Source organism: Gopherus flavomarginatus, chromosome 2 (genome assembly GCF_025201925.1).
Source record: "Gopherus flavomarginatus isolate rGopFla2 chromosome 2, rGopFla2.mat.asm, whole genome shotgun sequence".
NCBI classification, from domain to species: domain Eukaryota; kingdom Metazoa; phylum Chordata; order Testudines; family Testudinidae; genus Gopherus; species Gopherus flavomarginatus.
The window spans coordinates 162,162,456-162,186,945 of NC_066618.1; the positions used below are offsets into that span (position 1 = coordinate 162,162,456).

General features: G+C 50.6%; 1 protein-coding gene across 3 annotated transcripts; it reads right to left on the minus strand.

Moving 5' to 3' along the window:
* Positions 1–1,820: 1,820 nt before the first annotated feature.
* FHIP2B (FHF complex subunit HOOK interacting protein 2B) lies at positions 1,821–23,831 on the minus strand. Of its 3 annotated transcripts, none has more exons than XM_050939966.1 (17): positions 23,699–23,831; positions 22,748–22,826; positions 19,695–19,864; positions 16,679–16,783; positions 15,106–15,228; positions 13,911–14,144; positions 13,525–13,721; positions 12,737–12,845; positions 11,483–11,559; positions 9,858–10,053; positions 8,893–9,062; positions 8,673–8,810; positions 6,805–6,895; positions 6,248–6,391; positions 5,301–5,441; positions 4,947–5,047; positions 1,821–4,594 (listed from the first exon to the last, which is right to left on the minus strand). In XM_050939966.1, the coding sequence occupies exons 1-17, from the start codon at positions 23,741–23,743 to the stop codon at positions 4,489–4,491; spliced, it is 2,226 nt and encodes a 741-aa protein (XP_050795923.1). In that variant the 5' UTR covers positions 23,744–23,831; the 3' UTR covers positions 1,821–4,488. The 3 variants fall into 3 exon arrangements, with proteins under 3 accessions (XP_050795923.1, XP_050795922.1, XP_050795921.1); XM_050939965.1 differs by having other exon boundaries at positions 23,660–23,831; XM_050939964.1 differs by having other exon boundaries at positions 22,748–22,823; positions 23,699–23,804.
* Between the last annotated feature and the right edge of the window lie 659 nt (positions 23,832–24,490).

A 24,490-nucleotide genomic window follows, 5' to 3' on the forward strand; every position in this document is an offset into this window, starting at 1 on the left:
GTAGGTTCTGCTGGTCTCCAAGCCATGTCTTGAAAGCCACAGCCCTGGTTCCACCTCCTGCCTGAGCCCTGCTGCGACACTGAGAACCGCACTCTGCCTAGCAACATAGGAGTGGTTAGCTTTCTCACCCCAAACTTCCATTCAGCTGCAGAAAGCACAGGGTCTTTCAGCTGCCTTGGCTGAAAGGGAGGGAGGGAAAGACATACTGACTAATCATGCGCCAGTCAGCACCTGTGATCCATGTGCTTCTAGACCACGTTTTTCTCTGCCATTGCAGCAGGGATGCTTCCTTCTTTTCCAGAGCAGGCTCCATAATAGAGCTGGGCAAATCGATTGGTTCAGTTCACTCTGACAAATTGTTTCAGGTTGAACCAAAAATGAATTTTTTGACAAATTGAAAATGAAACCAATGCAGGGTCAGATGAAAATTTTTATTTTTGAGTCTTTATCATTTTAATTGTTAAATTATAAAAATTAATGGAAATTTCAAAATGAAAAGTTGTCTCAAATCAAAATGTTTTAAAATACCCCCGAAAGTTTGTTTTTTCAACTGAAGCAATTTGGTGAAATCAGCACAAATTCGCTGAATCTGCATTCCCTCCCCCCCACCCCCCAAATCTAAAGTCCTGATTGAAAGATTTTGCCCAGCTCTCCAGAGCACAGGCTAGAGTCCTGAGGGTCATTGCTGGCCAGGCTCCTGCATTTCTCCTCCTCCTCCAGTGCTGTCTTGACAACCTTGCAGTGTTGTTTACTGTGAAATTTCTGAGCAAGTGGTTTCACTGACCCAGAGTTTTGTGCCTGGTGCCAAAACTTATATTAAGCCTGCAAGCTAAACAATGTGCTGGCATGTTGTGAGAATGCTAGGCATGACGCATGAGCATCAGCGGACTCTGGAATGGATAATTGGGTAGGATGGCAGGAGAGAAAGGAGACTGCTTTTTAAAGGGAAATCACTGTTCCTGGAGCTGCTGGCTCAGTCTGCACCCTTGAAAACCACGCCACATAGGTAGGTGTCTGAACATGGAGGTAGGTCCCGTTTCCAAAAATCTCAGTCGCTGTGTTCCAGATACAGCTCCAATGGGACGACATGTAAAGTGTGCAGGCCGAGACACCCAGTGATGTGTGGATGGCCAGTCTGAGCCACATCAGAGGGCAGTTGCTTGGCCCTTCCTGAAGGTCAGGGTTCTTCAAGGGGTGTGGGCACCCAAGTCACTGGTCCACTCTGCAAATCTTAGCAGTAGGCCCTTCCAGGTTGGAAACTGGCTGTAGCTTGTAGGGGGTGGAATGTGCATCTGCTGTGCTCTTTGTAATACACGTACGTCTCATTAAAATCAGGCAAAGCCCCACCTATACTGAGGAAACAGTACAGGGTCTGCATGTGTTGTTGGTACTGCATCAGGAATCTGTCTCCTGCGACAGCTCACATTCTCCCCTGCTTTTTTTTAGAGCAGTTGTTTAAACCTGTCCAGCCTCAGTTCCAGTGTTAGTCTCGCCTAAAGTGGGGAGGCTGCTTTGGAGTTCAGTCAGCAACAACAGTGTGTAGTGGCAGTATCCCCTAGGAGTGCATCTGCCCCATGCTTATGTGTTTGTATTTCAGTTCTGCTACAGGCCAGGAAGCATTTTAGCGTAAGGACCATAATATGCTTCCAAGGGTGGGTAAATACTAGCACCGTTTTACAGAGAGGGAAACTGAGGACAGAGGCAGAACTGCAAGTAGAGGCCAGCTCCCTCTAAGTGAGATGCTAGCTCATTAAAAATATATGGCGCAACTGAAAAACATACTGTAGGAGAGGTTCGTAAAGGGAAAAGGAGCCAACTGATTCAAATTTATCAAGACATCAGTTTATTGCCACAGGAAGAGTTAAGTTACTTGTACCTGGTACATATGTACAGACAAACTGCACAAATTTTACAGCTGGTTTAGTTACACACCATACATTTAAAAGTGCATAGTTCTGAAAAGAGGTGGTGCTGTAACATTTGCTAGTTCGTTGTACCCACTTACCACATGCAGTTGCCATAAATACAACACCAACACCCAGATTTACCAAGCAACCACATGTACGCACCTTTTGTGCATGGTTGATAAGAGGCAACACAAGACCGAAAGCCCCCCTGTAGATAATGCAGTATAGCTAAATATGCTATAAAGAATCACTTAATGTAACATTAAATAGTGCATTACCAAGCCAATGGTGCCCCTAAGCATCCACCCTGCACTTAATACCAATGTGAAGAACCCAGTTGTGCTGATTTGTCAGGCTTACAAGCTGCCCTGACAGTTGATCTCTAGGCACTACCATACCACCACCAAGATTGGGGCCCCACTGTGCTAGGCACTGCCCAATTTTGTATCTACTCTTGTTGGCTGACAGCTCTAGTTACCAGAGACCTTTCACTGCATTGTAATGAAGTGTTTGTTACATTCTAAAGTGCACATTGGGAACAGAGTGAGATGCTGGGATTCTGCAGGGTGTGTGAATATCTATCAATAGACGCACAGCCCTGTTGAATGGGTTAGTATTGCTAGTATAAAGACTATTGCTAACTTCATTCCCAGAGCACTTTACAAATTCATCCTTGCTACCCAGGAAAGCAGTGGGCTAGAGCCTCAGCTGGTGTAGGTCACTAACTTCAATGATACTATGAAGCCAGACATCAGGTAAGAATCTGGCCCATTATAGGGAAACAGTGGGGAAGAGTGAGAACTCAGCTGATGCTGGCCTCCAGCCCTTCTGGCTTCTCAAGGGGCTGTTCTCCAGGATATGTGAGGGAAGCATCCTGCTCTCTAGAAGTAGCTCTGAGTTTCCTTTCACAATGGGGCAGGTTGCTTGGGAGGGTGCTCTGCTTCACTCTGTCTAGCTAAACTAAAGCAAAACGCCTTCCCACCTCCAGGAAGACAGGGTAGAGCTGCACCTGCCTGAGGGCTGCTGTCCCATTTTCTGATCAGCCAGAGCCGAGGAACTGTGAGCGTGATGGAAGGCAGTACTGTCTCTAAAGGTTTGCTGAGGACATGGAGCAACCTTACATGTCTCTGCTGCCTGGCAGAGCCACGGTGGCTCTACTCATACCATATGGAAAGCATCAACTAGAGCCAGTTCAAAGTCAGAATGAACTCTTCCTCCAATAAAAGACTCCATGTACCTTCTGTTCCTCCTTGCCCCAGGACCCCCATTGCTAGCGAGCAAGAGCATCGGACTAAATGAAAGCTTGTTTAACAGAAAGCCCCCTGACAGCAGCGCATGGGGCCCAGTGGGACTTATCTGTCACACAGCCACATCAATCATGCCTGCCCTGCTTTGCTCAGGAACCCCAAACACGTCAAAACCAATGGAGTAAGCCTCAGGATCTGTCTGGGAGGTAGGTCCAGTCACTTCTCTATGCCTCTCTTACAGCTAAGGGGTAGAGGAACATGACTTTTACCTCAAGGCAACCCACCATCCCTACTCCTTCCCTTTTGGACTGCAGGGGAAGAGGGAAGGTTTGGGCAGTGAAGCACTAGGTGTGAGGCTGGCCACCTGCCCAGCAAGGCATCATAAGTGCAATGGCTGGAGTCTGACTGCAGGCTTCTAGGTCCATATTTTATATTCAGGGTATTTTAATAGATGCTGCTGGGCCAGGTGCAGCAAAGCAACAGCTGGAGATGTTGCACTTTGATTAAAGGCCAGAAGAAGAGTGTCTTATGGCCACCCAGCTGGGGCTGGCTGGATTCCACCTGGGAATCTACCTGTCCAGAAACAAGACCTGTAGGGGGGTGGTGGTTTTGATTTAGCACCCACTTTTGCAATGTGCTGTATCCTACCTTCACCTACAGTTACCTAGAAGTCTTATTCTGGGCTCACTGCCAGGACACCAGAACAGTGCACTCCCACAGGTCCTATGTAGCAAGAGTGCAATGCAGATCTCTATTCCACAGGGCTTTAGACACTACCCTGATCATGTATCCATTCCTTTCCCTCCCCCTAGCCATAGGCACTTGGAAGAGGAGCTATAAAAATCTTGCAGAATGGATTGTGGGCGATGATTTTCTGCAAACGCTCCTGCCCACTCTGATCCTAAGAAGCAGCAGATAGAAATGGTGGAGGGCTCTCAAGGCATCTAGTCTTGCTTTCTGAAGGTTGGGGGCTGTGGCAGCTAGTGCTTTCCCAGCCAGCTTTGGGAGCTGAACACTGAGCAGACCATTGGTTCTGTAAGGTAGGAAGCATCAAACCTGAGTAAGATGTTGAGACTGTCTCATGGCGTCACCCTCTGTGATGTTGCAGAGTCCTGGTTCCCTGCTGCTCGATGTGGGGGAGTCTGGTTATCAGAGCCAGGCATTCTCTGGAGGCCAGCGATACAGGAAGGTCTCAGCTAAGGTGGATGGCTGAGTGAGGAGTGGTGCTCCCTTGCCCCGGGCCATGGAGCACTAATCTTCCCATTCCAGCAGCGCATGCTGGCACTGCACTCAGATCTCTCCAGGAAGCAGGTGAGGAGAGCCAGAGGCTGGACTCATGCAGGGCCCTCAGGGGTGAACTTCACAAAGGCGATGGCTGCCAGTTCCTTACAAAATTCCTCCAGCACCACCACTCCTTGGAAGAGGGTCATGTGATCGATCCTGCAAGGGAACCAAAGCAAATGCTGAGGAGTGCTCTGCACAGGAGGGAGAAGCTGGCTCCCTTGCCTGGAGAGCAGGATATCCCACCACCTCATCTCATGTCTATCCTAGAAAGTTTAGCACAGCATGGAGCACAAGCACTGGGCAGGCGTGTTACCAAACAACCCTGAGGCTGCTCCTACTTAATTCCCTGCCACCCCAATGTATCAAGCACACTGGAGTGGGGCCCTGTGCTGAGATGAGGGGAGTTTCCCTGGCGATTAATGTCTGCTGAGACAGATACTGTGTTCCCCTTGTTACACCTGCTGCAGGGCACCAGTTGATCTAGCCCAAGACAAGTACAAGCACTTACTGTTCTTCAGGGACCAGCCCCATTAACTGTCTCCGGACCAGCAGCAGCTTGGCTGGGAACTGAGACACCCGCTGGATTCTCTGCATCAGATCTCCAATCACCTAGGGAGGAGGTGAGAATTAGCTCCCTGCAGGTGGAGAGGTGCCCCCCACCCAGCATTGGGTTCAGAGCACTTCCTACATACAGCCTTGCCCTGAGTCCAGGACTCTACTCTGGACCCACTCAGCCTAGAGGTGCTGGCAGCTTCGCGCAAGGCTTTTTTGCTGTTTTCTGATCTCCCTCCCCCCAAGTTGCACACTAACATCAACATGAACCCCTGTGCCCCACCAAGGACTTGGCATGGGGAGAAGTTACCCTGATGAGTACAGAGAAGAGCGTCCTGCAACCAGGAGCCAGATTCAGGTAGGGGTCCAGGAGGTATTCGTGGAGGTGCGGGTGCGGGAAGAGGGCTAGGCGGGACAACACTGATGTCATTTGTAGGTTCAGTCCATAGGGCTGCGGAACATAGACAAAATATGAGATCGCTTCCTTGAAGCGCCTTCCCAGAGGCAGTAGTTCTCAAACTTTTGGCCCTTTTCACATAGGAAGCCTATAAGTGTGACCCCACCCCCCCTTAAATATATACAAAAAGTGGTTTTAATTTATAACTCTATTATAAATGCTGGAGGCGAAGTGGGGTTTGGGGTGGAGGCTGCCAGCTCACAACCCCCCCCCCCCAAGTAATTACCTTGTGACCCCCAGTTTGAGAACCCCTGCAGTAGGGGCAGCCTGGCTTGGACTCTGCCTTTGGTTTATGTCCCCCTCATTCATTTACAAATAGGAAAATGAGACCTGAAAGGCCTGAAACTACCTTCCAGGGAGGTGGATCTCTAGTATTACAGGAGCACCCACGAACCCTAATCAGGATCAGGGCCTACTCCAAAGAGCTTACAGTCTAATTTGATGCTGATTTTTGTTCCTGTTGGCAGCTATCTGCTTTTGTAGGCCACCTGCAAGTTTACAGAAGTCACAGTAACAAAGCTCTTACAGCCAGACAGCTCTACAAAGCTGGACACAATGTATTTCCCTGTTGAGGCTCAGTTTCAGTTCAATAGTTGCTTTTCCCCACAGACTTGGCTGAAGCCTGAGGGTGGAATGGGGATCTAGGAGGATCAAGGATCACAGTCCTGTGTTGTGGTCACTAGCCAATACCTTTGTATCCTACAAAAGGGCTAGGTGCTCATTGGTTACGCCAAAGACAAAGCCCTGTCTCCAGCTACAGCTCCCCGATCCCCAAAACAAGGCTGCAGTTTTCACCCTACCTGATCCAGGATCCGTGTCATACGGTCAAACAGCACCTTCAGGAAGTGGCCCTCATAAAATGCTGCTTGTGGGTCACAGGGCTCCAGAGGTTTTGGTTCCTGGGGCCAATTCCATGAGGATATGTTAGCAGAGCATTCCTGAAACTGATGGAAGAAGCATGAGGGTGATGGAGGTGGACAAAGTGCTCTCAACCCTAAAACTAGGGTGAACGTGGCCACAAGCCCAAACTGCTGGGTGTGGGAGGCAGACAGGTACACTGGCAAAGAAATTGGCAATACAGTTGGCACTGTTAAAGATCAAAGATGTTTTATATCTCCACTTGGAATGGGACAGGGAAGACCCAGGCTGAGGGGGGTGGAGGGAGAAAGACTTTGAAACCCTACTGGCCACCTTGTCTGAGCAGTGGGTACGTCCAATCTCAGCCAGGTCTGGCACAGACAGGGGTGGAGTGAGTTGTGTATGTCAGGTAGGATAGTCCTGATGGGAAGGGAGCTGTGACAAGGGAGTACGGGCAGCAGAGAATTCAAGGGGTATGGGAACCCCATCCATGACCTACCAGCCTTAAGGCATCGTGCACATAGGTATCATATCCTGCCTCCTCCAGATAGGAGGAGGTCTTTGCCTCATCAGGAACCAGGCCCAGGAAACTGAAAGAGAGAAACCAACAGGAGCTGGTACTCTATGCAAATTTCCCCCTATGCTGGTGTTGCCCAGACCCAGGGGGAAGAGAGACAGGAGTGAGTGCAGCAGATGCAGAATGTACCTGGCCTATTGGCACTGATATTCCAACTCCTAATGTGGTCTCCTCAATACAGCGCTTAACCTGTGCGATGGCTGGAAAGTTCCTTCCTGACCCTTACTTCAGGCACCTCCTTACCCCATGAAACCTACCATCAGATTACCCTTCTGTCATTCCTTGGGTTACTGCTGGTTGTGAAGCTACCCAGTGTGACGAACTGGGAATGTTCTTAATGTTTTTTCTGAATACTGTGTTGGTTCCTGAGTGTCCCCATGGCAGTTCTTAAGTATCTGGCAGAGCAAAGGGCCAGTGCACCTAAATGCCTGACACTCTGTCTCCTAGCAACTAATGGCCTGGGCCTCTCCCCTGCAAAGTTGCCAGCTGAAGGTGTTGGAGACAAAGGGATCAGGTAACCTCCTGGCCCAGGAAAGGAGCTGAGCAGAGAGGAGGGGCTGGCGGGGGTTGTTAGTCTGGAGCTGGCTGAGGGCAGACATGGGGGTCTGGCTCACTGACCCCCAGAATGGACCCGGCCGAGGGGTCCGGTTCTCTGTACCTACAAGCTCTGTTTTAGACCCTGTTCCTGTCATTGAATAAACCTCTTGTTTTACTGGCTGGCTGCGAGTCACGTCTGACTGCAAAGTGGGGGTGCAGAACCCGGTGGCTTCCCCAGGACCCCACTGGGGTGGACTCGCTGTGGGAAGCGCACGGAGGGGCAGAGGATGCTGAATGCTCCAAGGAGAGACCCAGGAGGTGAAGATGTGTGAGCTTCTTGCCCTGAACAAGTCTGCTCCAAGGGAGAGGAGGCTCCCCAAGGTCCTGCCTGGCTTGGTGGGGAGCAGTTCCAGAGCATCGCCCGGTGACTCTGTGACACCCAGCCACGGGCTTTGAAGCTATGATGAACTGCACAGGCTAGGTAAGATGTTCCAGGCTTACTAGTGGGGCTGGATAGCCAATGCCCATTAGCTTTAGGCTAGTGAAAGCTGGAGGGCTGGGCTCCTGGTAAAAATGTACCAGAAAAACAGTCTGGAGATGGGATGCCCAGCAATGAGCAAGTGTGGGGTCTTCCTTTGCAGTTCAAAGTTATAGCCCAATTTATGTGAGCCAGAGGCTTAGATGGGCCCCTGGAATGGCTACCAATATGGGAAAGGACCTAGGAGCCAGAGCTCTAGCCTGTTATGGAAGGCTTCTGGGTAGGGCAGGATGCAAGCTGACCCAAACTCAGGGAGTTGGGTTTGCCAGAAGTTTTGGTATTTTTGAACTTGCTTTCATTCTAAACAGCAAAATTGGGTGTTCCTGAAATGAACTATGAAATTGGCATTCAGAGGCTAGCACCTTCACTGAGCTGCTGTGTGGCAGGGATTCTACTGGATCTCAGCCCAGTCAAGGCATGTTCCCTGGAGCAGGGAGCCTACCAGTCCACAGAGCCCTTGCTGGAGCAGGGGCTCCCAGAGTGGGGAGTCACCCGGTTCTCACAGCCTGCGCTGCCAGGGCTGCTCTCTGGAATTGCACTGAGTTCTTCTCTACCTTGCCCTTTATGCATCTGGGTTCCCCAAAGCCACCCCACCCTCTGGCTGGCTCGAAGCCGTGAGCTAGCCTGCAGAGGGGAGGCAAAGATGTGCTGGACATTGGGTGCATGGTCTATCATTCGTGATGCTTAGCCCCCGCAGCCCAAGGGAAAACCCTACCTGAGAACAATCTCATTCACGTCTGTCTTCTCATTAGGCCTGGCAGGCCCCCGGGGGGAGGATGGCATTGGCTTTTTACATGCCCGGAATCCTGTATTTGGAAATTCATCAGTGAAATAGGGATCTTCCTCCAGCTCCCTGCAAGGCCAGGAACAGGCATTACATTGCAGCCCCAGCTTGTGCCCACCAGGTTCTGCGCTTCCCATTTCTGTCCACTTACAGTGTGTCCTCGTAATGCTCCTGCTCGTGGGTGCTCCGCTCCTCCTGCCCCGGCTGGCTGCGCAGGATGTAGCTCCGTTCCTCCAGGTTTCTCAGCACTAGACTGTATACAATGTGCTCATGGGGTTTCTGGAGCAGCTCCTCAAATAGCCTCAGGGTAGCAAGGCTGATCTACAGGGGCAGAATCGTGGGTCAGTTGTGGGACAAGTCTTTAAAACTCCTCTGAACATTCACCACTAAAACACAGCTGGGAAGCCCAGCACTCCCCCCAGGGCCATCTCAGATCATAATCCCTTCCAGGGTTGATGCATGGAGTTCCCAACCAGTTAGCTGTGGGAAGGTCTTGCAGAGGAGACCTTAAAAACAAGGGATCCTGTCTGCTTAGTGAGGACATTAAAGATTTCATAGCATGGCTGACAGGAGCAGGGGTTTGACCCAGCATTCTGCTGTTGTACAGCATGCAATATGCAGGGGGGCTGAACCCCCAGAGGTGGCTGCATTTCAGTGGTGCTGTAAATCCAGAGTGTTTGAAGTGGTTTGGGATCCTTCTAGATGAGTGATACTGCATCTGTTATTAATATCCCAAAACACTTTATAAATTCTGCAGGGATCACTTCATCCAGCACTGAGATGGAGCCACCACACAGCAACACTGCCTGACTGCTGAGGGCCGAGACTGAAAAATCCTGTATCTGACAAACTGCCTGGGGAATTTAAGGAGACTGAATACAATGACCTGGCCTGGAACTACGGCAGGACCCCTAAACTCCTACCAGGGTGCCAGAGCATCACTAGTGATCTCAAGGGAGCAGGGCCTTAGGTCTGGACATGGTCCAAAACGAAGAGCAGCTTCCCCCCTTGAAATTCCAAGATGGTTAGCCAGTAAAAGCTGAGTGTGGGGTCCCACCGGAGAGGGAAGAGGAGGGAGGCAGAACCATGGGAGGCTGCATGCAGACAGAGCCTCACCTCATCAGACAGGTGGTTGCAGTGCTCTATCAGCTGAAAGCGCAGGAGGTGCTGCTGTGGGGAGTTAGTGATGGCTTCTGGCTGCCTCTCTGTGCCCAGCAGGAATGTCACCAGTTCCCGGAGCAGGGCAGGAGCACTGATCTGCCTCACCACAGCCGTCAGCATTGCCGTAGAGGTGAGGATGCCAAGTTCAGACCTGCCAAATAATGGCGGAGGGAAAGTAATTACTGTTGCTCATCTCCATGCAGCTGTTCAGAGGACACATGCAGCTCAGTGAGCTGTGCACTCTAACGGAAACATCTCCACCCAAGGACCTCTAGGGACTTTACAAATAAAGCTTTATACCCACCCACCCTCCCACTCCCTGTGGTGGGCCAGTGGCATCGTCCCCTTTGATGGATGGGAAAACCAAGGCACGGAGACAGGAAATGACAGAGCCAGGAACAGAACCCAGGACTCCGCCCGCGCTCCTCATTTTTTGCTCTGACCCTAAGATGTCACTGCCTTTGGGACACTAAGAGCAATGTGAAAATAATGCAGAGTGATATCTGGAAAGCCACCTATTCCAGCTCATGAAGAGAAAGTCTCTCTCTAGAGATGCGTATGGGCCACTGCAGTGGATGGAGGGTGCATGAAAAAGGTCAAGGCAATACCAAAGCCAGAGGCTAGACTGGGCAGTTCAGGTGTAATGAGTTTGGAAGTTTACTATGCAGGGACAAGAGAGTCCAAAATAATACTGAAGGCCTGGAAATGCACAGCCAAGCACGAAATGCCATCTTGTCAGGGGACAGCTCTGGTCCTCCCTTTGGAGGGGCCCTGAGCAGCGGCACTGGCTCTGTGAGCTGCAGGAGAAGGTTTAGAACTGACCACTGGCCTCAGCACTACCCTATTTTAGGGTGGATAAAAAGGCACATCGCTTTGAATGACAGCTAAAGGCATTAGAAAACTGTGCCAAAACCACTCCCTGCATCAGAGGAGATCTGATTCTGCCCTTAGTCCATTTTATTTTACACCCCTGCCTCGTCTCCAGGATGCTCAGATGTTCCCGCCTTTTCCCCTATTGAACTTTCTCTGCTTCCCAGACTCAAATTCCCCAGCTTGGCAGACAGGTTAGAATCCTTCTGGTGGAATGTTCCATTCTGCCAGCAGGGGTTTCACTTTTACACTGAAGTGTAGGAAGAGGATTTTAAGACAGATTAACTTCCATAAAAGTTTGGAAGGGATGCATGTGGCTGGGGAGCTGCCTCCTTGCGGGAGTGCTATGCATCCCTCTTATCTACACACCTGCCATCCCAGGATTGCAAAGCACTTTTCCAATGGGAATTATTTCCTGAGCCTCACCAGCCTGAATGTAGCATTAACTCCATTCTACAGATGGGGAAACTGAGGACCAAAGCAGTGACTCATTTAACACCAGCTGCTGCCATAGCCAGAAACAGAACTGCAGTCCTGACTCCCAAATCCCTACTTTCACCACAGGACTAACCCACTTCCCTCCCTCTCATGCCTGGTGTGGGTGCCAGACCAGGTCAGACCCCCCCCCCCCCCCCCCGCCCCACACACAGTTTACACAGGAAGCTAGTGAACAGCTGGTTGGCCCCTCAACCTGTGTGACACGTACTCACATCTGCAAGAGCTGTGGCTGCAAAATCCCCTGGAAGAGCTTTTCACCAATGGTCTCTGTTACAGCATCTGCAACTACCTGATGGTCACAAATAGAGAGTCACTAACGAGCTACCAGCTGCCTGATATTCCTACGATTCCCCTAGTTCCTTCCTGCATGACAAGATCAGAGACTCTGCTGCTCCTTAAAGTTTCTATCGGTGTGGTGGGGTCACTGACATATATGGGGAGTGACTGTCACGTCACTGTTCCTTGGCCAGGGCTGAAAACATGCTATGTGGTTCTTGCACACAGAGACTCTGGAACCAAGTGACCCAAGTACTCCTATTAAAGGAAAGCATTTCCTGGTAGCTAGAAGATGGAGCCAGAACATGCTGGAGTCTTCTTAAATGTGCTCAACACAAACCACTAGACTGGGGTCATCCAGGATGGCTCCTACCCTTTAACACATCCCCGTAGGAACAAAATAATCCTGTTGTGACCTTAGCAAGTGCATGTTGTCATCTTGCAGCTGTGTGTGGCAATGATGCATCATGGTGATCTTCACAATATCACACAAGGATTGCAATTTCATCATATTCTGATGCAGTTTCACAGAGATCTTCGGCTGTCTGGCAAGCTGGACTCACAGACAGGCCTGATGAAATTGAAGCTGTCCTAACACACTTCAGGACACATGGCAAACCCAAAATCCAAGCCACAAAAGTCAGGATGTAATAGTCCAGGAGCCACTGGAGTTGGTGGATCTCAAAAAGGCGCCATAGGTTATCTTCTCCAAGGAGAATTTTAGCCATAAGACAAGACACAGTTTGGTTCCCAGTGGCCTATCTACCATCACATCAGTGGCTCATAAGTCCATCAGTAGTGGCTTAATGAGGTTGTCTACTAAGTACAGGAGGAAAACAGGTGGCCTGGCCTGAGTTCTAGCAGAGATATGAGCAAGGCTGGCTTACGCTGCAGCAGTCTAACTCCACTGCCAGCAGCTCATCAGGTAAAAGGTACAAGATGTTTAGCTGTAGGTGGGATGAGTAACTCAGCCAGTTTCCAATCCACTCTTGTAAATCAGTGGCTCTTTGGCTGTGCCTGAAACAGCATCTATGGTTGGGCTAAGATGACGTGATTCCTTAAATATCAGGCTCCCCGCATGTTTAAATGTATATTTGTCTTGCTCTAGAGACTTGCACCCTCTGGGGCAGAGGAGATAGGAATGCACATCTAAGATAATAAACAGTGGGGAAGAGTCACTTGTTTCTTACCGGGTGGGCCCCTCTCACGAGGTGATCACAGTAATCTAACCAGCTAAAGAAAGCATCCAGGCTCCCCTTTCCTGGGAAGGAGGCCTCATCAGCAGAGTTATTCTGCAACCTGCAAAGAGATCAATGCGGGTGAAGGACACTGTAGGAATCAACTCCAAAGCAACATCCAAGGCTATGGCACATTTTGGGGAGAGGAGGGGAGAGAGAGAGAAGAGTCTCCTCTCTGGAGTGACAGGAGCAAAGAAAGCTGCTAGTTCTCTCAACGTCCTCACTTGGCCCATACGGCATAGAACACCAGAGATGGAAAAGACCCGAGAGAGCAACAAGGCCAGCAGTTCTCATCCGGGGTCATGACCCACCAGGGGTGGTGGTGGTGACCACCCTGCTCTTCCCATATTGCTAAGTGGGAAGGAGGCCCCTGTAGGGAAGAGGCTGAGGACCTCTGCTAGGCTGTATCCCCTGAGCCAGGGCAGATACCACACTGTCGCTATTCTCCAGGGACTTACCCACTCCCAGCTTGAGCATCCCATAGTCCCCCTTGGAGAGGATACCACAGCCTAGCAGGCCTCACTATGTACCCACACCTGCAAGGTGCTCAATCCTGCCAAGGTCCATGGGAGCTGGGGTACAGCTCCTGCAGAACAGATCTCACTAGTCTTCTCTGGGCCCAATACTTCCAGGGAGAAGGCCAAGAGTGAAAGCTGGTAGGGTCGTTCCCTTGCAGTGAGGCTGGGAATGGATTTACCCCAGGCTCTCATTATCTTCCTACTGACCCATCAACTTCCTACCTCCAGCTGACTCTCTCTAGGGAGAGGATATCTGCAGGATCGGCTGAAGTAGGGACGGCATTGTACAGGTCACACAGGTGATCAGTCACCAGACAGCAAAGGGCGCTGTTCTGTACCAGGTATGTGGCAGCTGCCTGCTGAGCGACACTTATGAGCAGCAGCAAGTTTTCCTGAGCTTTTAGTGCAACCCTGCTCTTCTGCCAGAGAGAGAGAGACAGACAGACAGACACGTTACCATAGCACCAAGCCTGTTTATTCCCCTCCCCAGCTCAAGGGTTAATGGAACACCAAGGTTGACGCTAACCTGCTCCATCCCACTGATAGGCAAGATCATTCCCTACTCGCTGCCTGGCACCCTTCTGCTTTTCCCCACCCCATGTCAGTACCTGGCTCTTGCACAAGTTGATTAAGGAAGTGATCAGATTGTTTTCCTTTCTTAGAGGAGAGGAGCTGGAGACAGAATTCTTTGGTTTTCCAGCCAGGCTAGCACAGGGGGCGTCACCCATGGAACACACTCTGTTGTGCTCAGGAGATGCAGTCAGGGCTCCGTTGGTAGCCAAGCTCTCTCTCTGGCTGCTGCCAGCATCTCCCTGTGGGCTCACAGTTAGAAGATTCTTTCCCTTGAGAATAAAGAGACAGGAGAGAGAGCAGTTAGCGTCACAGCAATAGCGCTTCCAGCATTGACACAAACGGGACTGATCCCAGGTACAGACAGCGAATACTCAGAAAGCTAGATAGGTGCAATATATATCTGAACATACCTAGATATCTATATACTGCAAAAACACCTAGAAATGCTCAGCTAAGCAGATAAAACAACACAGCATATTTCAACAGAGGATCTCATAACCCTTTGCAAACATTAATTCTCACAACTCCCCGATGCGCTGTAGGGAAGTAACTATTATCCCCATTTCATAGATGGGGGAGTACAAAGAGGTGAAGAGCTATGTTTAAAGGTCACACAAGTCCAGAGTGATGCTAAGAAGAGAGCCCAGGAATCCCACATCCTAGTCCTCCGCTCTAAACTGCCTGATCAATGACTATGTGACCTTGTAGTAACAGAACAGGTACAGCAGTGACAAAGCAAGCTTCACACGTCCCACCAAGCCATCTGGGAGAGATGCATTACTCCTCTACAGGGAAAGGGGTGCTGAGCATCCATGACCCATGGTCTCTTCGTTAAAACTATCAATCCAGGGGCCAATTAGTGCCAACCTATGGCTATTTTCATGGCACAAACACCAGTTCCCTGGGAACTGGACTGAGATTGACCAAATTCGCTTCACCCAGGGGCCCCCAAAACAGCTGTCAGATGGGAACAATCTAGGTCACCACCAGCACTGGATTAGACACTTTGCATAATTTTAAAGAAGCCAGCAGGATTTCAGGTGCAGAAGAGCTCAGCGTCATCCCTGAGCATGCAGCACTGAGGCAATGTCTGTGATATATGGAGGTGAGATTCGACAGCTTGCTACGCTGTGGAAATTGCCTGTTATTCAGACCACCGTGCAATCATACCCTAGAAAATCAGCCCTGTACAGAAGGGATGGCATACAGGTGCCAGTGGGGGCTCCTTACCTCCAGGATATATGTGAGCAGAGCTGGATCCTGCTTGATCTTTGCACACAGAACAGCAGCAAACTGTACCTCTTCCTTCTCAGTCGCAGAGCCTAGCACATTGCTGCCGAACTGAAGGAGCTTCTGTGGAAGGACACAGGGCGGTCAGCCTTCACAGTGATAAAAGAGGAGTTAGGACTGAGCTTATACAGTGCTGAAAGGGGTTTGCTCGCATCGGGGACGGGCATTCTTGTAGAACTGATAAATGAAATTGTTTTTAATTGTTCACTTTATTAATGTAACTTCCGTTCACCATTCACTACACTTGCCTACACTGTAACTTCTGTTCCATATTGTAATTCAAACCCCATTTTAAAACGCTCACTCCATTTTGTAAAAACTTCCTCCAACCTTCATTTTTGCAAACCCTGCTGTAGTCTTATTAGTTTAGTTTAGATGTGTGAATGAGGTATGTATGAATGACGGAATCAACTTCCAGCCCCAGCCTGTCCTGATGAGATAAAGTTCAAATACCAACGGCTGAAGACCTAGACAACAGCCCTAAACAAAGTAAGAAGCATCCACTCTAAAAAGAAAAGGAAGATCAAAGCCAGGTTCAAGGCTGAAAGTCACGCCTGCAATTGATGGGTGATCAATCTAAACCCAGAGGCAGCGTGACACAGCAAGACCTATAGACTTTGAATCCAAACTAAAAGCCTATAAAAAAGAAGGGTGAGATGAGAGACTCTGGGTAACATTCTGCTGCCAACATGGAAGAACATCGGTGCCTGCCCAACAGAGATCTAGCTCGGCCTTGTGCCCGGCTTTCCTGGCCAGTTAGCTGCCACAAGCTATGAACCCAAGCTGCAAAATCAAGACGTGAACTTAAGCTATCTTCAGGACTGGTAACTATGCAGCAGCTGCAGAACACCTGATGAATGTGGGTGTGTGTGTGTGTGTGTGTATAGGTATTATTAGGTATAATGTGAGTGTGTGTGTGTGTGTAGGTATTAGCTATAATATGTGTGTGTGTGTGTGTAAGAATTAAGGTATTAGTTATTAGTCATAAATCAAATTATCATAATAAATGTGGCATCTTTGTCTTGTCCCCTTTAATAAGATCCTGCTGGTTTTTACTGGTCTAATATAATTGGTATAACATTCTTCCTTCCTCACTAGAAGCTGCTGGACACACTTTCCAGGAATATGTACCCATATCAGTCATACAGCCACCGATGTACAAAAGAGCAGGCAATAGCCCCCATTGAGGCAAAGTAACATTAGAGCAAAGTATTCGGCATTGCCCTGAACCCTGTATAGTGATTTACAACACTGTCAATTGGGTATCAGAACAGTCATATTTTATACCTACTCTGCACTGGTGTAACATAGCACCAGGTACATAGCACTGGGGAACGGGGCTCCCCATGGGGTCTATGTTAACATCACTGCTCATCAGAAACTTAGGCCGTCAGAGCACTAAGTGAGGAAAGGTACGATGAGCGCTGCAAGGAGCACACTTTACATTGCCTGCAGTAAGACAGCTCAGAAAGTGGCTTTGACAAGCCAAAGAGAAAGCAGAAACAGCGCTCACCTGAACAGGTCTGTGCACATTCAGATAGTGCAACAGTGGATGCTGCACCTGTCCCAGGACTCTGCTGAAGAAGAGGAACACCTGCTGCCTCATGCCTGGAGGATACTGAGAGCAAAGGAGAGAGAGCGAAGTAAATGGGCAGTTAAGTAATATTCCCCTTCAGTGCCACAGGAAACATGACACGAAGTGTCTGAGCCAATCATTATGCCACAGATAGATAGTGAATGTATGTAACATGGCAGAGGTAAGAGCTGCAAACATCTAGGCATACGCACCCTATATACTGCAGCTAGTGCAGAAGGCTAAAACACTACAAGGGTTTTCAAGTTTACATGGACTGGGAAATTCCAAGAACAGAGGGTTTTGAAGCTCTTGGAAAACACGATTCAGTTTATTATTGATTTTATCTCCTTTCTATCATCAGATAATCTGGTAAGGCTACACTGTCCTTGCTTCACGCAGCCATCAAGAAAGCGTGAGAGATATAAACTGGAGCCCAGCTGAACTGTGAGAACATTAAAGGGAATGCTCTGGGATAATGTTAAGACAAACACTGAGGTTTAGTTTACAAATAGCTTTTCCCAAATGCAGTGTGAATACACCTTTTCACAACCCAAATGTAAGCGAGAACTGGTTTGGTTTAGGAAGTAAATATTTCCCTGCAGCACTGGTAAAACAACCATTTGAGCATTGAACAACTGACTGGAAACAGCAGTGAAATTGACCAGACTTATATCACTATCCCAGCTCCACACAATGCATAACAATACCCTAACAGCAGAAATAAATAATGGTTTGCCCTTCTAACGTGCCTTTTAAGGCTCTCACAGTGCTTCAAAAACATTAATTAATTCTCTTGGTAAGTATTTATATTGCTTAATGAACTTCACTTTAATAAATTAAGCTTCTCAGCTGCCCTGTGGTGAAAAAAATCAATTAGATTATATTTCCATTTTCAAAAGGTTTGTTATTCCTAAGTCCTATAACATGATGAAATGGAAAGAAACAAGCAAGGACGAATCATAGCAGAGATAAAGGATAGACAGTACTGAATGCAACTGATTTTTATAAACACACAATAAAGACTAATATTTCCAGTTACTGTTTCCTTGTTTTTGTGTTAGGGGGAAAAAGACTATTTACAGCACAATAAGCCAAGGTATTATTAGTAACACAGGCTAGTATGGTTATAATTTTTAGCTTTTGATATTTACTCTGATAAAGTTCTTTTAAAAACATTCTTTCCTGCAAATCAAAGGATTGATCCTTCAACCCTCAATCATGGAGTCAATGAGACTACTCACCTGAGTAAACACTGTTCACATCAGCAAAGGTTGTAGCATATGGGGAAAAGGTTCAAAAGTGCTTAAGTGGTTTAGGAGCCCAAGTCCCATTTCCAAGTGATTCAGGTGCTTAGGAGCCTATAGATATCATGTCTACACGACAAGTGCCACAGTGCTGCAGCTATGCCACTGTTGCGCTGTAGTGTAAACACCTGCTACAATGACAGAAGCACAGTAGTAAATCCAACCTCTCAAGAGGCAGTAGCTAGATCAGAAAAATTCTTCAACCTAGTGGTGTCTTACCTACATCTTACCTGGGGTGTGAATTTTTCACACTGCTGAGCGACGTAGCAAGGTTGACTTAAGTTTTAGATGTAGACCAAGCCTTAGGTTAGATCTTCACTAGAATCACTGCAGCTGAACCGCAGTAGCACTTCAGTGTGGACACTGACTACAGCAATGAGAGGGGTTCTCCCATCCCTGTAGTTAGTCCACCTCCCTAAGAGGCAGTAGCTAGGTCAATGGAAAAATTCTTCCATCAACCTAGTGCTGTACACTCCAGGGGTTAACTACATCACTCGAGGGTGTAGATTTTTCACACCCCTGAGCGACGTCGCAGGGTCAACCTAACTTTTTAGTGTAGACCTGGCCTTAGTCTCGCTAAGTCAATGGGATTTAGGCTCCTAAGGCGCTGTCTAGCCTAGAATTTGAAAGGCGTTATCTGACATGTATTAACCGTGCAGTGTAGACAAGGCCATGGGCCTAATAGGCTGCTTACACCTTCCAAGTCCTAGTCTAGCCTAAGTGGCTTCTGAAACTGGGACTTCAGACTCCTAAATCATGAATATGCTTTGAAAAATTTTACCATGATCTCTGTTCCTTAAAATTATACTTCTTTGCTGTGAACAAGTCAGACTTTATAGTCACTGAAATCAACAGTTCCACGACTAGGACAATGAATGGTGTTTGTCTTGGGCAGGGGTGGGCAAACTTTTTGGCCCGAGGGCTGTATCGGGTTTTGTAAATGGTATGGTTAGGGGAGGGGGTCGTGGCCTGGCCCCCACCTCCTATCTGCCCCCCCACCGGACTCCTGCCCCATCCAACCCCCCATTCCCTGACGGCCCCTCTGGGACCCCTGCCCCATCCACATACCTCCAATCCCTGTCCCCTGACTGTCCCCGCCACCCCATCCAATTCCTCCTCTCATTTCTGACTGCCCTCTCGGGACCCCTGCCCCATCCAACCACCCCTTCTCCCTGCTCCCTGACTGCCCCCTGCCACCCCATCCAATCCCCTCTCCTTCCTAACTGCCCCCGGGACCCTTGCCCCCATTCAACCCCGTTTCCCCCTGACCACCACCCCGAACTTCCCTGCCCTCTATCCACCCCTCTTGCTCCCTCCCCCCTTACCGCACTGCCTGGAGCACCGGTGGCTGGCGGCGCTACAGCCGGGCCACCCTGCTGCCACCACCACCACACAGCACAGAGCATCGGGTTAGGCTGGGCCCGCTCTGCAGCTGCGCTGCCCCAGGAGCTCACTGCCCAGAGCACTGCTCCAGCGGCGGGGAAAGCTGAGGCTGCGGGGAAGGGGGAACAGCAGGGGAGGGGCCAAGGGCTAGTCTCCCAGGTCAGGAGCTCAGGGGCCGCGCAGGATGCTCCCATGGGCCATAGTTTGTCCATCCCCGGTCTTGGGCTTGTGCATGGCTGACTTGGTGAGTAACACAGTGTACACACCTCTGCTTTCCCCAGAGTGCTAAGGGTCTCCAAGATTTTGTGCTGCAGCAGATATTCCAGACAAGGCCCTGTCTCCCCTGCTGGATGCTGCTTCTCCTCATACACCAGAATGTCCAGCATCTGTTTCAGGCGCCAGGGGATATCGGTCTCCTTAACTGGGGTGTTTTCATCTAAAGAGAAGGAATATATAAATCCCAATCAAAACAAGTTACATGCTGGGTAAAACAGGCATTAAGGCTTTAGCTCTATTTGACTATCAAATTTATACCAAAGCATCTTCATATCCGCCCCCCACCTCCTCCCCTCATAACTCTGAGATGGAACATGGCAGCTCTTTTAATACTGCACAGCATATCTTGGGACTGACATGGTTACAACAACACAGCAATGCTATATAGTTTGGGACAGGAAATGAATAGCAAGCATATCCAACAGAAGCTGTAAGGGAAGTCAGGGCCGCCCGGGGGGGGGGGGGGGGGGGAGGCCAAGAGGGGCAATTTGCCCCAGGCTCCGCAGGGGCCCCCACGAGAGTTTTTTCGGGGCCCCTGGAGCGGGGTCCTTCACTTGCTCGGGGGCCCCAGAAAACTCTGGTGGGGCCGGATCCCGGAGCTTATTCAGCTCCCGGTCTTCGCTGGCGGGGGAGTCCTTCCGCTCCGGGGCGGAAGGACCCCCCGCCATCGCATTACCGCCAAAGCGGGACCTGCCGCCGAAGTGCAACCTAGTCTTCGGCGGTAATTTGGCAGCGGGGGGCCCTTCCGTTCAGGGACCTGCAGCCGAAGTGCCCCGAAGACCCGCGGCGGGGGCCCCCTGCCACCGAATTACCGCCGAAGAGCGGGCTGCACTTCGGCGGCGGGTCCCGCTTCGGCGGTAATTCGCCGGCGGGGGGCCCCCACCGCAGGTCTTCGGGGCACTTCAGCGGCGGGTCCCAGAATGGAAGGGCCCCCCGCCGCCGAACAGGGCCGGCTCTAGACATTTCGTCGCGCGGGGGGCCCCCTGCCACTTGCCGGTCCCACGGCTCCGGTGGACCTCCCGCAGGCATGGCTGCGGAGGGTCCGCTGGTCCCGCGGCTCCGGTGGACCTCCCGCAGGCGTGCCTGCGGATGCTCCACTGGAGCCACGGGACCAGCGGACCCTCTGCAGGCACGCCTGCGGGAGGTCCACCGGAGCCGCCTGCCGCTCATGGCCCCAGGAATCCTCTGGGTGGCCCTGAGGGAAGTAGTCAGAATGTAATTACCCACAAAGCAATTTAGTCAAGACCCTGAAGCCAACACCCTTACACTTGTAAAAACATCATGGGATTGTCACAAGTGGCCAGGACTTCAGTTTTACGTCTCAGCTGGAAACCAGCACCTCTGTGCTGGGGAACGGGTTTGGTACTGTGTCAATGTGAAATCAATGGAGCTTCACGTTAGCGCAGGGATATGCCCAAGCAGATCAGCTTGCAGAATTAAGGCCACAGCTCATGAGAGCCTGGGCAGCACAGTCACAGGCCTTACACTAACCAAGACCCAAATGAAACAAACTCTGAGAAAAAAATCAGGCAAAGCCAATCCTTTATTCATAATTTCTACTGCAGGCATCAGGACACTGTTCCATGCCACACAGGAGTGATCTTTTAGAAAGATTTTCTCTACATTCTAAGACACAGTGAAAGACTCCAAAATGGTGAATTTAAAACCTTCCCCTCCCTGCAACAGAAAAACAAGTGGGTGTTTTCTTTTCGGGGACTGGTAGAACCCAGAGGAAGTTAACAAAAACAAAATTTAAAAAATTCATCATGCCTCTCAATCAGAGATTTTTTAAACTAAGTTTGAGCTTCGGGGGAACATTATTAATAGGTATAAAACCACAAAAAAAAAAAACCAAACAAACCCAAAAACAACCAGTTCATTTAATCCTAGACCTACGTATTTAAAAAAAAAAAAAAATCTGAAAATTCTATTTTCCAGAGGTAATTTTAAAACATATACCCTACCAACCTCTCCCGTTTGGCTTCCAAGCTGTAATTTTCGTTTTGATATTTATCTCTGCAGCACCCCAAGCAACTAGGATGCTGGTTTAAAAATTATCATCCCTATAACAGAACCCTTGATGGACCATTAGCAATAGTGACACTAAGCAGCAATGTTATAATAGAACAACAACACTGACCTAGGCAAGAGCAAAGGTCAACGTTTCTCAAACTTGCGAGTCTAAGGTTAAGCTCATAAATCTATACTTCGATATTTAAATAAAGTTACGGGCTTAAGGCCTTCTTAACACACCACAACTGTACCAGTATAACCGTGCCTCTAACTATAAAGCAATACAACTCCCTCTAGTGTGGATGCAGTTACACTGCTAGGGACTAAGCTATACTGGGATAAGCACTTTATACCAGTATAACTGTATGCACACTTAAGGCTGCAGCAGTTACAAAACACACCTAGTACAAAAACTCTGTGTAGATCAGACCTAATTTAGCATCAAGGATAAGAAATGTTGGCCATAGCATTTAGTGCAGGAGCAGGCCAGCCATTCTCAGAATGATGAGAGAGGATCTCTGAGCAACAGAGACTGGTTATTATAAGGCTCTGGCCCGGAGTATCAGATATCTACAAATGTCCGGGGACATGACCCCCCCATGGTTCTTCTGGTGGGAAGAAGCAATGCCTGTATGCCATACACAGAGCAGCGTGTAGACATTTTAATGGTTGCAGGCAACATTTCTCCTGGCAGGGCTTTTATTCAGCAGGCCTTTCATTATCACTCACAGGAAGAGGATAATAGAGTTATTAACATTTTGCTCTACTCTTGTGCCAAGGCTCTCAAAGCATTTTGACCACGTTAACGAATTAACCCCAACAAATGGCCAACTATGTCTGGTTCTCTCCCTTTTACAGCGAGGGAAACTGAGGCACTGCACACTTAAAGGATTTCTCCAAAGTCTCATGGCGCATCAACTGGTAGAGCTGAGAAGACAACCCAGAAGTTCTAACTTGCAAAGTCCCCACCCTCCCCAGAGCTGGGAATAGAACCCAGGAGCCTGAACTCCCAGCTTCGCCCACCACCTACCTGTGGTCTCTAGGTAGTAGTGAGTGAGCCCTTTCCAGTGCTCGGTGAATGCCTCCAGCAGGTCAATGCTGGGCTCCTGCTGCAGAGAGGAGGGCACGGGCATTAGTAGATAGATAGAGCCCTTTGGGAAGGGCACTGTTCATATCCACCCACAGGCCCTACTCACAGGAAGGTCACCCCCTTCTCACGCCCCCATTCCCATAGCATCCTGCTCCCTGGGAACCCCTGTCTCAATAGGCATGGGGTTAGGAGAGGAGCCCCCAAAGCAGAGTGCCCTAGGACCCTCTCCTGACCCCAACCCCATATCTCCTGGGACACCTCTGTCCCCCCTCCTCTCCCCAAGCCCTCAATTCTCCCCCTCCCAAGAGCATCAATTTCCTGAACCCAATAGCACCCTGGGGCCCATCCTGGGTACCCTGTAGGATGCCCCCGCCGCCCCAGCCTTAGTCCCCCATGGGCCTCATCTCCTGACACCCAATGACACCCTTGGGGGCCCAATCCAGATCCTATGTCTAGGTTCTTGGAAGACCCCTCAGTTCCCTGGGCTGCCCCATCTCAGGACCCAGTGACACCCAGGGGGCGGGGGTCCATCCTGGGTGCTCACCCCAGTACCCTGGCCCCAGGAGTTGCCCCCCAACCCCTGACCCCAACACCTGGGGGGGGTCAATTCTGGGCACCTCCCAACCCTGGAGGGACCCAGAGACCCCCTGACCCCGAAGACATCTGAGGATCAATTCTGGACGCCCCCCAACCCTGACCCCTGGAGGCACCCCCAGCCCCCGACCACAACGACCCCTGGAGGTCAATCCCGGGCGCCCCCTCAGCCCCCCCAACGCTACCCCGGGAGACGCCCCCCGCAGCCCCTCCCCGTGCCCGGCTCCCCCGCCGACCCCTGGGCCCCACCCCGAGCACCTCGCTCCCTGGCGGAGCCGCCCCCGGCCGCACCCTCACCGTCTCCACCGCCTGCTGCAGGAAGGCGCCCAGGCGGCTGAACATGGCGGCGCCGACCCGGCCCGCCGGGGGATCCCGGCCACCGACGGGCGCACCGGGCCCGAGCAGACGGAAGCCCGGGCTCCACCCGGCGGCCTGTGCGAGAGGGCGGGGCGGGCTCCAGGCGCAGGCAGAGGAGGGCGGGGCGGATCAAAACGGCAGGAGCTGGGGGAGGGGAAATGGCCTATGGGGAAGCTTGGGGAAGGGGTCGGGGTGTATGGGGACCTGGGGGTGAGGATCGGGGTGCTGGGGTCAGAAGGGCGTGGGGACTCTGGGGGTGGGGGTCAGGGGGCATAGGGGAGCTGGGCTGGGGATCAGGGGCCTATGGAGGAGCTGGGAATGGGGATCTTGGGAAAGGGGTCTGGGGGTTATGGGGGAGCTGGGGATGGGAATCGGGGGCATGGGGGAGCTTGGGAAAGGGGTCAGGAGGCTATGGGATCTGGGGGTGGGGATCAGGGTGCTGGGGTCAGGAGGGCATGGGGGATCTGGGAGTGGGGGTCAAGGGGATATAGGGGAGCTGGGGGTAGGATCAAGGGGCTATGGGGGATCTGGGGTCAGGGGCATATGGAGGAGGTTGGGAAAGGGGTCAGGAGTGTATGGGGGATCTGGGGGTAGGGAGCTGGGGTCAGGAGGGCATGGGGGATCAGGGCTGGGGGTCAGGGGTATTGGGGAGCTGGGGGAGGGAATCACAGGGCAGGAGGATATGTAGGAGCTGGGGGAGGGAGTCAGGAGGGCATAGGAAGACCCCCACCC